We start from the raw sequence: 15461 nt of genomic DNA on the forward strand, positions 1-15461 counted from the left end.
ACAATGTAAATACTGTTCAAGAAACAAGGCTTTTTGTTAAGAATAAAAATAAGGAAAGTTATCTACTACTTATAACTAGAGGAACAGAGTTATTTGACTTAAAGATATGAACCCAGCTTTAAATACGGTTTAGGAAGAATTACAGTGAGTGTGTCTTACCATGCACATCCACAGCGGTAGTTTTGTTAATGGTTCCAGCAACATTACTGGCCACACAAGTATATTCGCCTCCATCCTGCAGGCGAACTCTTTCAATGTGAAGACTCCCATCACTGCGTACAGTGATGTAAGGGTTTTGGACCAACTTAAAGAAAAAAAAAATGTCATTTTTAATTAAAAATGCAATGTTGCCTAAGCCAAAACTGAATCTGCGTTTTTTCAACTGAGTTATTAAATGTCTTATAAAATAACAAAATATTTTAACATCCTTAAGTGAAAAATGATGAGCACAGAATGTTACCAAGGGTAGCATCAGTTGAATGTCATCCCACTATACTACCAAAAATGAAACCAATTAACATCTGTAGTTATGCTCACGCTAGAAAAAGGAAAGAAACGGAGACGCCAACTTGTTTCATGTTTCTGTAATTTTTATTACGACTCGGGACCCAAATTTCGCTGGTAATTTTAACTATTGGCTTAATTCACTCTTTTGCAAGAAAGCCTTATTATCACTTGCAAGCCATCTGATACTTTTACTTTGGCAAACAGGCATTTATTCAAGCTGACAGAAGGTGACTTAATCCAACATCCACCCTTTTCAGTGACAGATGCAAATATTAGAGAACAACGTATGATATAGGAACTGTGTCAGAGAAGGCTGGCGATATTTTCTGATAAGAATGGTCACCTCCAACTCCGTACTATCCTTGCATTTTGTTCAATCACAGGACACTTTAGTGTTCAAGGAATATCAAATCCTATGTTTTAAGGGCATTTATTTTTGATTGAGGTGTACTACTTTTCTCAGGTTTTTATGTAAACATGAACGATTTTACATATTAGTCCAACGGGGTCAATTCACTTCTACTTGATACTTCAAGGACAGAGTGAGTCTAATTGTTCTGAAAAATGGAAGAAAAAATACTGTAAACTAGATGAAAATTTATTACCATAGATAGCATGTTTACAGAAAAATTCCATAGAACTGAGAAAATCTTTCACATCCTTTCATAATTAAAAGTTATATACTAAAAAAAAGACATAAAATAGATCCATGTTTTTAAGTAGTTTACAATAAAAAATATAATTTTTGAAGTTAATAAAGATTAATATATAAAATGGAAGAATTTTATAAGAACATTGACATTTTATTATGTCTTGCAAAGAAGGATGTAAAAATATTTAAATGCTCTGAAAATAACCTGCTTCAGTTTTTACATATTCTGAAAAGAGCTCATTACACTGAATTTAATGCAAAATTATAATAATTACACCACTGACGATTTCCCCATCTTATTAATTCCAAAATAATATGAGTTGCATAATCGTGTTAATATTGAAGAGAAGTTCTGGTACACTCAAAAAATATATTTTTGTATATTTATCAAATTGAAATTTCAATGGTGGGACTACACTCTCTTGCTCAAGAAAATTAGGAATGTGAATGCATGATTTGGACTGTTCTTACCATGGCTGAGTTCTTAATCCACCGACGTTCCGGAAAGGGATTTCCAGCCAATAAAGCACAAGGCAGAGTAAGCTGCTGTCCTTCAATTACACTCGTCACTGAGGGGCTGATCCCAATGAGAGGAGCAACTAAGTCAGAGAGAGCACAGGCACTATCAACTCTATTTCACCCAAAAGGAAGGCCAACTCCTTTATAGGCCAAGATGACCACTATTTCTGCTATTTGGAAGAAATGAGTTTTCAGGAATAAGATTTTAAAATGTAGATGGGTACGAACTGGAAACTAGAGATAAAGGACCCTTCTAAGCAGAGAGAATGGCAAGAGGTAAAATGACAGAAGCAGAAAAACTAACAAAGAAAATGTCTATGGTGAGGAAGGACAGAAATGCTAAGCCAAGAAATTTGCAATGTATTCAATGGACAGATGGAGAGCGACTGAAAGCATTTATAAACAGAAAAGTGGAAGCATCAGAATATTTTCAGGAAATGTTAATCTGAAAACTGTGAACAGGACTTATTGGAGAAGGAAAAGCTGGAAGGGCTGAGATCAGTGAGGAGGCTGTCATTCAAGCAATTAAAACGCAGTGGACTACGTCAGCTGGAATGGTAAAGGAGTATTGTAAAGATGCTCTTTTTTAGAAATTGATGAATAAATTTAATATAAACCAAAGCAAAATCCATGAGAGAATCTACTTGGAAAATTTAAGTATACGCAGATGAATAAAGGGAGATACAAAAAGAAAATTTTATGAAAGTGCATTAAAGAGAAACATGCACTGACAGATTTAAAAATCACACTAAATGCTGTAATAATTCAAACAATGTAGGACTGGTGCATACATAGAATTCTAAGGAATAAATGTAGGAATACAAACTTAGCATGAGACCAAATGGATATTTTAATCAGTGGAAAGAGAATATTCAATAAAAAATATTAAAACAAATGTCTTACTATTTGGAAATAAAAGATATTATATTCTTACTTCATATCATATACAATAAAACGTGAAAAAGGTAAACAGAAAAGAGCACCACTCCATTACATGTGTGTATTCATATTTAGGTTTAATTCAATTTATTCAAATTGACCTTCATTTCCTCAAATGCAAGATAAGGAGCTTGGAGCACATGATCTCTGAAGTTATTTTCAGTTCTAACATCCTATGAAATACAAAATAGGGTGTGGGAGGGGAGGCTAATCTAGTAATCAGATATTTATCCAGTTTTTTAAAGCATTAAAGTAATACAGGCAAGAGATAATGTAATAAAAGAAGTCTGACAATTTTGAAAAGTGTGGTGTCTAAACACTTAATTGATCTTACCAAGTCCTGTCACCGTCACTGTTGTCTGGGACTGGATCTTTCCAAACTGGTTTTCGGCTTCACAAATATAGGTTCCTTTATCACTTGCCCATAAGTCTAAAAAGAAGGATCATTGATTCACTCAATACCATCTCTGGAACATTAATTATTTGCTAGACACGGTGCTGAGATCTGTGGGTGGAAAATACAGTACTTCCTTCCGGCAGTTCCCATTTGAGGGGAGGAGACGTACACGAAAACCAATGATATCACATTGTGATAAATGCTGTAATGAGTCTCAAACAATGAGCTGTGGGAGCAAGGCGGGTGCGAATGATGGCATGTGGAGGGGTTAGGGAAGGCTTCACATAGGAGGTAATTGCTCAGCTGTATGTACCTTAAACAGCAGGGCTGCAGAAGCAGAAGCATGACCTCAAAAATCATGGCCTGTCCTAAAAATGGGAAGCTGCACCACCAGTGGATGCTGCCCCACTCACCACCCTAGAGGCATTTTGAAGGTTTGCAGGGGAGATTTTTTTTTTAGTTGACCCAATGATTGGAAGATTCTACTGGCATTTACTGGGCAAAAACTAGGGAGGCGATGCATGGCAGAATCACGAAAGGAACAATTATTCTAAGTCCGACAAGACTTCTGAGGGTACCACTGGACATTCATGGATTTGATGACTGTTTATAATTACATGAACCTACAACTAAATTCTGTGTAAGTAGAAGAAAGAAAGTACTTTAGCAAGAATTGCCCACCATTTTAAGAAACCACTTCACCAGCTTAGAGCTTGAGTCATCAATCCCATACTCTCGTATAAGCTGACATGCGAGCTGTCAGATTCATAGCGATGTACATGAACATGTAGGTACATTGTATGACATTGACAGAACACTTAGTGGGAAATTGAAATATATACAATTTTAATAAAATTAATTTATTTTCTTCTGTATGACATTTTGGATATTAAAATACTTTTTATTATGTAGATAGATCAAATATATAGAATTTTTTTTTCAGGATAATAAAAAGGATATTACAAAGTATTTTAATTAAAGAGGGTGTTAGGGTGATCCGGATGAGGAGTAGCGGGTCACAGGTTGTGTTCATACGGTCAGGGGACTGAAGCTGAAGAGGCAGCCTGGTGTCTTATACAGAGTGTGGTTTTGTCTTGGGAACGACAGAGGAGGCAAGAGAAGATTTTAAATAGGGGAATGATTGTCATCTTTGCAAACATAGTTACTAACATAAGCACGGTTTAATCAACTGATAAGATTTTGATGGAAAATGTAGCTTTCCATTATGGATAGTTCCACACCCTCTGAGACAAAAAGCAGGTATAGTTTCTACTCCTCTGTTAACCCCATGCACATAATTGCAGAATTGCATCTGGTAAACTGACAGCGCCCACGCGTAACAACAGCAAACATTCATTCGCAAAGCACAGTTCAACAAATCACCTGGTTATTAAGTCACGCATTGCTTCCAACCATGACATTTTTTAATATTATCAACTCTTGGACTAATTTGCGTAGAAATACAAGATACTACTGAGAACTAAGTTTGTAATCACGAGTTTCCTTCTAGATGATTTAATTTGGACAGCTGGGCCACCACTGGTCAAGGCACGGCCCTCTTTCATTCTCCCCTTTTTTCATCTCCTCTAATTGCTTTTGTTTTCGGGTCTGATTTGTTTCTCTCTGGGCTGTTTCTCATTCCGCCCATCACCCTGCCTGTATGACCACGGGAGCCTCCCCATTCTTTCCTCCCTCTCCCCTCCCCTCCTGCCTTGTAAAGCAGTTGCTCTGGAATACTATTTACACATGCCTTTTCCTGCCAGTGAAGCTTGGGGAGGGGGACGGTGGGGGGCGGAGAGAGTCTCTATTTTCAATCTCATTAAATGCACTTCTTCACCTGTGCATTTCAGGTCCTGCACAGTGTGACCCAACTTAACGAGTATTTCCAGTAGGTTCATTTGTGTGGACTGTAAAACGCCTGAGTTAAAACCCAGTATCTGACTTCGGTCTTCACCATAGAGCCTACCTAGCACAGCACTGAGTACTTAAGCACTTGTAATTAGACAGTTTAATCTGTATTTGAAAGTTTAAGTGGCTACTTTACATTTAATATTGTTCATAAACATGAAAACGCTTATTGGAGGCCTTCTACAAAATACCCCAAAGATACAATTACTTTTTAAAATCCAGGTCATCATCTAAATGTTTTTACTCCTCTGGTGCCACTATGTAAATATTCTTAACAACGTTTGAAAAAGCGCAAAGAATTTAAATTTAAAAATTTAAATCTGAATGCTTTAATACCTTACAGGGGAGATTTGTGATGGGAGAAATTTGACTTTTTTCAAAAAACCCATTGCTCCAGGTAGACACAGCTTTTAGTCAAGAAGTTTCCATAGGGTATAGAGTCCCCATGCATGTGAGTATGTGTTTTTGGCAAAAATAATATTAATAATAATAATAATTAATTAATTAACATTCATTACTAGTAGTATTTCACCCTTCTATACAAGAGTCAATAAAACATGATACCATATCCATCTGGAGGCACAGGTGACTCTGTTTGCAATAACAAATAGTGAGATATGAAGAAGTCATATTGCTTCATAAGCCTTTATGATAGAACATACACTTGAATAAGTAATTCATTTAAACAATCCCCAAATATAAGAGTTTGGTACTATTTTAAAGTGCAATGCAACGAACACAAAATGTGTTGGCAAGATTTAATCACTATTTTAAACACAGCAATACCCATGCATAAAATATGAATATATAATATATATGTACATACTTGTATAAAATATATTTCCTTTAACCTACTTGAAATAAAGAGAGCTCCTGTTCTTAGTTGGCTGATGGAACTCACTGAAAATGGTCTTGAGAAGATCGGCATGTTGTCTAATCTCCGCCATTTAATCTTTGGTTCTGGATAGCCCTGGACATAGCAAGGTAATGTTACATTTGAGCCAATTTCCATAGACACATCAGCAGGTTCTTGTATGAAAACTGGAGGTGCTGAAAGATATTGAAAACAACAACAAAAAGGTCACCAGGATATTATACAGGCATATTGAGTATGAACTTAATTATTAAACTGTCAACAGATTGAAGTTCAATCATATCATTGTTCATATAATATTATAAATTTACCCTTTAACTACTCTTGTCTGCGACTGACAGAGCAGATATTTCCTTTTTGCTTTATAAATGAATAGAGGCAAAAGAAGCTCAACTATTTATTTAAAGGTATAAAGGATGAAGTGGAAATTTAAATCAAGGTTAATTTAAATAAAAAGAATCTTTCATTTTAGAAATTTGTTTTCAATTTTAGTTTATGTCGTACTATCTAAATCTTTAAGCTTTCTTATAAGTTTGTCTTGTAATGAAAATATTGCTGACACTTTCCAAAACTTACTCCATTTAATCAAATTTTTTAAAGGAACTTAATTTATATCAGAGTTAATCCTTCAACAGATCACTATATAACAAGCTAACAGTATTTAGTCTCAAATTATATCCGTTCCGTATCTCATTTTTGCCTCTCAAAATCTCACATTTTTCCACATTTTTGAGTTAAAAACATTAAAGTTTGGGAATTAATAATGCGTATTAAAGGAACAGATTATAGTATTTGACACAGGGAGAATAAAACGCTTAAAATCTTAGCGTTAAGAGATGGTTCAGAAATGATAAAAATATAGATAATAAAGCTACAATTATCCACATAATTCAGGTAACCACAGAAGCCAGGAGGAAGAATTAGACATATGTCAGAGGCAAACCTTGTAAAACAACAGAGTGTAATAAAGGGAAGATGCTGGCAGCAAGCCCAAGTAGATGAGGCTCTCAGCATGTCCTCCAGAACTTGTAATGATGTTTGAAGCACCAGGCAAGGAGAAATATAAAGGATATTGTTAGAGGTAATTCATGAAACCTGCTCAAGTAGGACTGTAAGAGGAGGTACCCAAGGGAAGTCTCCTTGATAATATCAAGGTTGAATATTGGTTAGGAATTACAACTCTCACTTACAGAGACGGAGACTGTGTTAAGTGATTTCCATTGATTATCTCATTTAATTCTCACAATATCCCTATGAGGTAGATATTATTATTATTCCAGTTTATACATGAAAACACTGAGACACAGATAGTTAATTTGCTAAGTGTCACACGGAGTTGCACAGTGAAGCTGGGATTGATCATCAGGTCTATCTGACTCCAGAGTGACAATTCTTTGTTATTTTATAAGCCTCCCCTTTTCTACAGGTTCTGACAACTGCCCACAGTTGAGCTGTTTTAGCAGGTTAATACAAATGGGTACAGAGACCACATCTTTCCTTCTCAATGGGAGTTTTGGGACTTGGATGAACAACTGTCTTCTGAGCAGCATGAGTGCTTCACCAGCCTGTGCTAAAGAACCTCTAACTTCCCACTGTTTCCCACCACAAATACTATTCTCTGGATGATCCTCACTCTTCTCTAAACAAGAATTGACCTTCCTCATATTGGTACCTGCGTTACTGCCATCCCTTTCAAATGCAACTGATCTCTGGCCATTGAAATATTGACAATTCTTTCACCCAGTTCAAAAAGCCCCTCCACGATGCTATCTCTATTCTGTCATCCCAAATGACTATGATCTCTTCCATCTCTGACGATTCAGAGAACTCACTCTGTCCCACACCCATTGGCAATGGCTACATTCAGCCTTTTCTTATTATCTTCGATTTTCCCTGGAGAGGTTATAGTTGCAATCGTATTTTTTTTTATCTTTTATAGCAACTAACATATTATTCCGTGCACTATACCTGGCTGCTACATCTTTGTGAATGATTCAATCAACATTAAAACACTTCAACAATAATCATATGTGTGTTTGAGTAAGTGCATGTGATGATAATCCCGATCTGGTACATTAGAACTTGCACTTTTCAATAAAACGTGGCAATTTTGGAAACCCTATTGCTTGTTTATCAAACCTAAAAAAAAATTAAGTTAAATACCACAATTGAGCAATATATTTTTAAAAAGAAGTAGTGCATCTGTGTTTAGATTTTTATTTTTCTTAATTCATCTACATGAGAATTTGGCTTATAAAATAACAGGCAAAATAAACATACTAAAAAAATAGTTTATAAAGTAACTCATCGTTAGCTTATCTTAGGTCTGTAAGGCTTAGTTACTTTTCTCTGGAGCGATAATAGTCATTTCTTCTAGAGCCGGCTGCTTTCCCCCCAAAATAGAGGTTAAATGTAAAAGTTTCAGGATGTGTTAGGCTCAGAGTGTGGGCAGATGAATGTGGAGATGGGACAGAAAATAAATCCTAGAAAGGCAAAAAGATATGCAGGAGCCAGGCATCAACCACGTTTCCGGCAAGAAACTAAGCGTGACACAACAAGACACGACCATCGGGGACAATGGAGATGAATTTGAATGTTCAGAACTAGGGAAGTCAAGAACAAACTGGAATACAAAACAAGCAGAGCTCAATTCATGCCTATACAACTCAATTAAGACAGGAGGAGTCATCTGGGGGGAGAAGCAGCTTTGGGAAGAGTGTCAGGTACAAGACAAGCACTAGGTCAGGGAACATAGATCCCGGTACCAAAGACCAAGGCAGAACCAGGCACTAACTAGGTAAGCGGCCAAGGCAGCATCAATGACAAGCGAACCTCGAAAATGAAGCACTCCTAACTCAGGCGAAGAAGTCTTTTAAATACTTCCTACAGCTAAGTGTGGCCAATTCGGACCCCAAATGAATTACGTTGGATGAATGGTAAACAGATTAACGAGGCTGGGGGCAAGGAGCAGAAGTGACTGTAGTACAAAATACAGGACTTATACGGAGGAGGCGGTGTTGCTTAGAGAAGTTACAACCCACGAGGTGGTTTCAAATGGCAGTTCCACTAGTTTTTAGTCTATAAACTTGGAAAATTATTTTGCCTCCTCCAGTCCAAATTTCACCATGAACATCTTGTTAAAAGAGAGAATGTTTATTAATCATTCAGCATTTAGTAATCACCCAAATATTAATTATCATTCATCATAAGTACAGTAGAGTCAAATTTTAGTTCTGGAGTTTAATATATCTATTGTTAATTTCAATTTTGGCCTCTGTGTATAGTCCGTCAGGATTATGCCGAATCCTCTGTGATTCCCTAAATATCTGTGTACAAGCACCTCGAGAACTGCAAGGAGTTCATGCACAGTACGGCTTCGTTGTCACTTACTGAGAGCTATGTCTGTGTGCACGCCTTATCGTGAAAATATAAAAGTTACAAACAGATTAATCATCTTGCTCTTAAACCTATTCCATAAAATTATTCTAGTTCCTTTAGTGATAATTAAATATATCTCCGCTATGGCAACTCTTGCATTATATTAGTCAAACAGAGATTTTCTTTCCTTACGTGGCTGAACACACTGTTTTGTTCTTACCAAACCACAAAACACGAAACCACAGTCTAAGACAGACCCTGTGTGGTGTGGAACGTTGCAAATAAAACCGCTGCCAGGCTGACTTTTTGTTTGATGTGGCTGATCTGCTTTTCTTCCAAATGACTTCACAATTGACTACCTCTTTTCAAAATGGATGAAAAGCATTGGTAACTTTCCCTGGTGACCTGAAATGTCCATAACTTCAAGGCATAATAATGAGAAATAGAAAAAAAAGAGAGAGACCCACTACAAGAAGCTAGACTCAAGGATAATATTAAACAGTCTTTTTATAATAATATAATATAAAAATTTCTGATCTACTATTATTGATGTGAAGTGACAAGCCCACAAAAACAATCTGAAAACCCAAATAGTTACATGATATGGAGAAAAGCATGTTTTTCTTCTTAAGTCATAAGCTACTTAAATTTATGCCCAATAATTTTGGAACTCAAATGAATAATTTTATGCACTACTAATAGTACTACTTGTCTCAAGCCCCTTGAAAAAATCAAGTTGAAACAATGATTTTCACGTTAAAAGCCCAATGTTAAATTTTAAATTCTATGCCACTACTATACACGCATTTCTATATTAGATGCCAAGACTCAAAGAAGCCAAGTGACTACTCAGTTTGTGAAGTTACTGATACACGTCCCATTAAGTACCACTGACACACTGAATGAACACAGGTAATGACGTCTCATTTCATCTTTACAACTGACCTCTCAGGTAGATACTAGGAAATTTCTGGCAGAAAACCCAATCTCTCTCCAGAGCCCATTCTCTTAATCATTATATAACATTCTGAGGAAATTTTTGTTTGTTTTATTTGCTTGCTTTTAAACCTAATAGTGATAAGCACAACCATCACCACAACTGTGATTTGCATAGTTCTTAGTTAAATCCTATATCTAGTAGGATATGTAACAAGAGTTTTATGTGGACAGACAATGGTCTAATCAAACTTTGTAAGTTACAATGATCAGGATTCTGACGGGGAAGAGGAACTAGCTAAGGCATAACAGAAACATGAAGGGTGCTGACTTTAACACCAAGTTTTCTAATCCAACACAAGTCACTCCAGTACAGATGGCCCTAATCTTTATATGGTTTACCATTAGTCAGAAGAGAGAACCTGGACAGTCCAGAAGCTAAAAAGATTATCAAGAATATGGTAAGGAAGCAAAATAACACGTATTAGATATTTAGATTTTCTATCTTGGAGCGGGGGGCGGGGGGGGGTGCGTGCAGTGAAGGTGTTATTCCATTTCTTTCATGAATAATTACAGAAGCTCTTTCTCTCTTCTTCTGAAGAGAGATAACTCTAAAAAAGTGTTGGGTAAATATAAAATATTTGTGCCGAAAGAAGGGAGAAGCAGAATTAGAAAATGTTGAGAATTAAAATATTGTACTTTATATACTTCCTGAAAACAAGAGTTCTGTATGATTCGGGCCTTACATTTCTAAAGACATTACTTGTGTTTTACACTGCTGTCAGATTCAATAGCCTCCACTCAGAGAGTCCGCTCTTATTTCCAAGGCCCTTCTCCTAATAACCGCAGTTTAGTCATGGTTCAAACACATCTTGTTGTGCCCTAGGCAGATTCTGCAGTGGATTTGTGGCCATTTCCAGCTTTGTTGATAATCACAAGAAGGCAGAGTGTTCACCAGACATCCCGCGGTTAAGGCGATCATAAAAGATCCCAGGAGGAAAAAATTTAGTTTGTATGAAACGAAATATTAATCTTAGAGGGCCATGATTTTTCATTTAAAGAATTAAGCTAGAACAAAAATGTTTTGTGTTATTTTATCCTAAAAAATACTTTTTATTTATCGTTCCTAACTTTTGTTTAAAAAAAAAACAAAAAAAACAGCTTTGGCATGAAAATCATCATACATGAAAATACAATTTAACAAAATGTCATATTTTATAAGTTGAACTGATGTAAATGTTTGAATTATCTGTTAAAATGAAGCTGCCGGGTTCTTTTTCATATAAAGCAAGCTCTGTTTTATTTCAAGTGTTACCATACCTTCTAAAACTTTTTTTTTTTTTCAAGAAACATGAGATGGACAGACAAAGGAGAGAGAACCAAACTTCTTGAGTAATCCAACTATAGTTGTCATGCACATGCTGTATCCTTCACACTGTGATTGACATTTATCTGTAGTCAGTTCTTTATTTTATACACTGAGGAGTCATTGTTAGTGGATTACAGAAAATAAAAGTAAAAGCAGAATCTGCTACCTTTGCTGTCATCAACATCTCCTAATTATGGTCTAGGGCCAAAGTTGAATTCATGGCCTCCAGATGTTAATCCTTAGGAATTTGGTGTCAGAAAAGATGATTCTTGATAGAAAAATATCTGGCAACAGATGACATATCAGAGAAGCCTACAGTTTCTAACTGCAGACAAACTGGGTTCATATATCCACGCCGTGCCCCTCCACAGCTCTGTGACCCTGGTCACATTGCTTAGCTTATTTTAGTCTCCGTTTCCTCGTTTGTATATGGAGATAACTATGGTGTCTTCCTCTTAGGATTGTTATGAGGGTTTAAGGAGATAACGCATGCAAAAGTTCTTAGCACAGTGTATAGTCCATAAAAAGCACCTGGTAAATATTAACTACTATTATTAAATTAATAATCTTGAACCCTAACCCTAATTTTGCCTTTCTGACAAATATTTCCACCCAGTTGTTTCAAAGTTATTAGTATAGGAAAAAAGAGCAGATCAATTTCAAAACAAATTTGCCTATCAGACTTGGGATGCTTACAGCCAACATCCAGAGTTATCTTGCCAGTTGCTCTTCCAGCATCATTGACAGCTACACATGTATAATCACCAGCATCCAGATCTTGAGTTTCTTGAATCTTCAAAAGTCCCAAGAGGGGATCAATAATGAGGAAAGTTGAGGGCCTCAGCTCAAGATCCCCTATGTTGAAACAAAGGAGAGAACATTAAACACAAAAGTATTTACATAGTTTGCTATTGGTTTGATTTCAAAACTTCTGAAGAAAACTGATTGTAAAAGTTTTAAATACAAGAGTCTGATACAGCGTAGACACTTAAACAGTGTTTATGCAATGAAAGAATGAAGTGTTTCTTGGCACTGAGCTGATTTATTAGTCTGAATAATTCTATGAGATAACCTAGGGCCAAAAATCGGGCCCTACGTGAATTATGTACAAACATTTCTATGTACCTAAATAAGAATGAACTCTTTGAAGCTACGGTGGGGCACCGGGAAAGGGTGGCAGCTGTCACTGTGCTGTATTAGGGAAGATAAAAGTTGGCAGGCAATTTCTAGTATCTTTGTTGCAGGATGAATTTCATTTACCCAAGAAATGCTTAGGAGACTATGGGTGTCCTTAGTTTGGTTAATGACCAGGTTTGGGGGTTGCTGAATGCTGTCAGATTTTGGCTTGTGGGAGGTACAAGCTACCTGAGAGGATTCTGAGGATGACTGGTGGAGAAGGAACCACAGCTAGTTGGAGAAGGTAGAGAGTGCTTGTCAGTAAAGAGAAAGAATGGATGAGAAACTTCTGACAATGGCCAGAGAGAGGAGTTGTTATATTTGCCTCCCAGGATGCCTCTATAAAATCTGTATTATTCATCGAAGTTCTTTAAGTTGGAGTTGTGAATTTTTTTGGAAGAAGAAGGTAGAGGATAAATATGTGAGGGATGGAACCGTATTGAGTTTGACCTCAGTGTGAGGGTAGGATGACCCAAGAAAGCTTAGTTAGGTCTGAGTTACCTGTATCTGCTGTGTGTCCCAGAGCACGAGAACCTGAGAACAATTTCTACAAGAGGCCAGGCAATGTATCAACAGATCTGTAAGTTAGATTAGCTTCTCCTTATACTTCCCCTCCTCCAGGCTGTCTCCTCTCCTAAGAATGTAATTAACCAGGGTGACCAGTATCGTAAAAAATACCTCGCACTGACCATTGCTCTTAGGATTTAAAAGCATGTCCAGATGCCAAGTCTGAAAAGGCACTCTCCAAAATGTCACATACCAGCCTAGCCATGTGCTCTGGGCCTGAGAACCACAGAAGTAACTAACTCCCTTAGCATCTAACAAGCAGAGAAATCTCCAGAGCTAGCACTTGTAATTCTCTAGGACACTACAAAAAACATCGATCAACAGACTCAGGGCAACAAACAGACAATTCTCTTTTTGTTTTTAGAATCTGGGGAGGAGAATAGGTCCAAGGAGCCATAAATTAAAAAACGCACACAAAAATAATAGCAACCACCAATGCCAAAAATAAAGTATTTTTCGGCATTCCAATATTTAAAACCCCAATCATCCTTTTAAGCTGGCTACTACATGCCACATGAGAAAGAGAAGCAACTAAAGGCATGTCTATGCGCCTCTGGGAAATTCTCATAAATAAAAGCAGATGATGTTGACATAAACTTTCCTCCCACTAAGGGAGGATGCGATGTAGCCTAGCTGTGCATCAAGAATTAAAATATTTGGACTGCATTTAGATTTTTGGAATTTATTTCTCCCTTATTTCTTCTGTGTTTGTCAGAGAACATAATAGGATGAAATAAAGACCTTTTTGCTAGCAGCTTTTTTTCAAATGTTTAAAAGGATAGCAGTAATAAAACAAAATATGAACTGGAAAACACAGGCTTAATCAAGTTTGCATTTCGCTCACATTTTAATAATCTCTCTCAATTTCTACAAAAAAATTAGTCATCAAATTATTGAGAAGCTATCAAGAGAAATATAAAACCTCAAAATGGACACTACATAGGGTTTAGTTTTAATATAAGATTAGAAGAATGGTGTGCATAGTAAAATATATAAACTTCCTATTCTAGGATATAATAATCATTATCATTGAAGAGGGTTCTCTTTCTGCTGCAATTTAAATTCAGTTCTGTCCTCTGTGGATGTAAACACTAACAGAGATCATTATTCCTGGCATAAGATCTTTCCGAATATTTGATGGAAGTTAAATGGTTCTCAAAAATGTTTGTCTCAAGAACCTTTTACATTCTGAAAAATTATTGAGGACTTTAAAATGTTCTTGTTAAGTGGATTATATTTATTTGTATTTATCATTTTAGCAATGAAACTGAAAATTTTGAAAATGCATGAATTTACTTTATAATAACTCATGACATTTTAACATAATAAACACATTTTTTGAAAAAAAAAATTATAATTCCTAAGAGAAATTCAGTAAGAAGAGTGGCACTGTTTCGCATTTTTGCAAATCTCTAGAATAATGTCTCCCTTAATAAAAGACAGCTGAGTGTTCCAATTTGCTTCTGCATTCACTTTATTGGATATCACGTGTCACGGAGCCTCCCCCAACTACACTATACACTCATGAGACAGGGAGTGTAAAGAAGACAAAAACATCTGAGTATTAATAGAAAAATAACTTTGATCTCGTGGATTCCCTGAAAAGAACTGTGGGGAACCCCCAGGGGTTCCTAACTAAATACACTTTCAGAACTACTGATTGATCCAATTTCTTTAATATTTAACCAGAAATAACCTTTATGCAACATTTTTAATAGTGTTTCTGATTCTTCTTTGAATATGCTTTATGTTGCTCATTTCTACAAAATGAAAAATCTAAAACTCTGGTGGGTTTTGTACTATGGAATTCCATTTCTCTGAGGGTCTGAGTGAAATATAATTTACCAAAGAATGATGGCTGCTGGGGGCTGGAGGGCAGGAGAAATGGGGAGTTACTGTTCAGCAGGTATAAAGTGTCAATTATATAAGATGAGTAAGTGTTAGAGATCTGCTGTACAACGTTGTGCCTGTAGTTAACTCTACTGTATGAATGCTTAAAAACTCATTAAAAGGGTAGACCTCATGTTAAGTGTTCTTGACAATAACTAACTAGCTAACTAACTCACTAACTCACTAACTCATTAACTCAATAAATGAATGAATGAATGAATGAATGATCATCTACTTAATCATAATTGCCTGTGGGAAAAAATGGTATGAAGAAAAATTCTTCTTATGATCAGGCTAAGAACACTTCTTCACCCCTGTGATTTCCACAAGGTAGGATTTTCCTAACCTT

The 15461-nt window shown here is 36.2% G+C and overlaps 1 protein-coding gene across 3 annotated transcripts in view; it reads right to left on the bottom strand.

The window, feature by feature from the left end:
* Nucleotides 1-15461, bottom strand: part of HMCN1 (hemicentin 1) — a 460798-nt gene that overhangs the window by 181011 nt on the left and 264326 nt on the right. For all 3 annotated transcript variants that reach the window (XM_039881236.1, XM_039881237.1, XM_039881235.1), the window contains exons 15-19: nt 12176-12334; nt 5778-5972; nt 2952-3047; nt 1631-1758; nt 160-304 (exon numbers count right to left, since the gene is read on the bottom strand). In XM_039881236.1, coding sequence (XP_039737170.1) covers nt 160-304; nt 1631-1758; nt 2952-3047; nt 5778-5972; nt 12176-12334 — 723 coding nt within the window. The remainder of the gene's footprint in view (nt 1-159; nt 305-1630; nt 1759-2951; nt 3048-5777; nt 5973-12175; nt 12335-15461) is intronic.

This window comes from Pteropus medius, unplaced genomic scaffold (assembly GCF_902729225.1).
Source record: "Pteropus medius unplaced genomic scaffold, Ma_sr-lr_union100, whole genome shotgun sequence".
NCBI lineage: Eukaryota > Metazoa > Chordata > Mammalia > Chiroptera > Pteropodidae > Pteropus > Pteropus medius.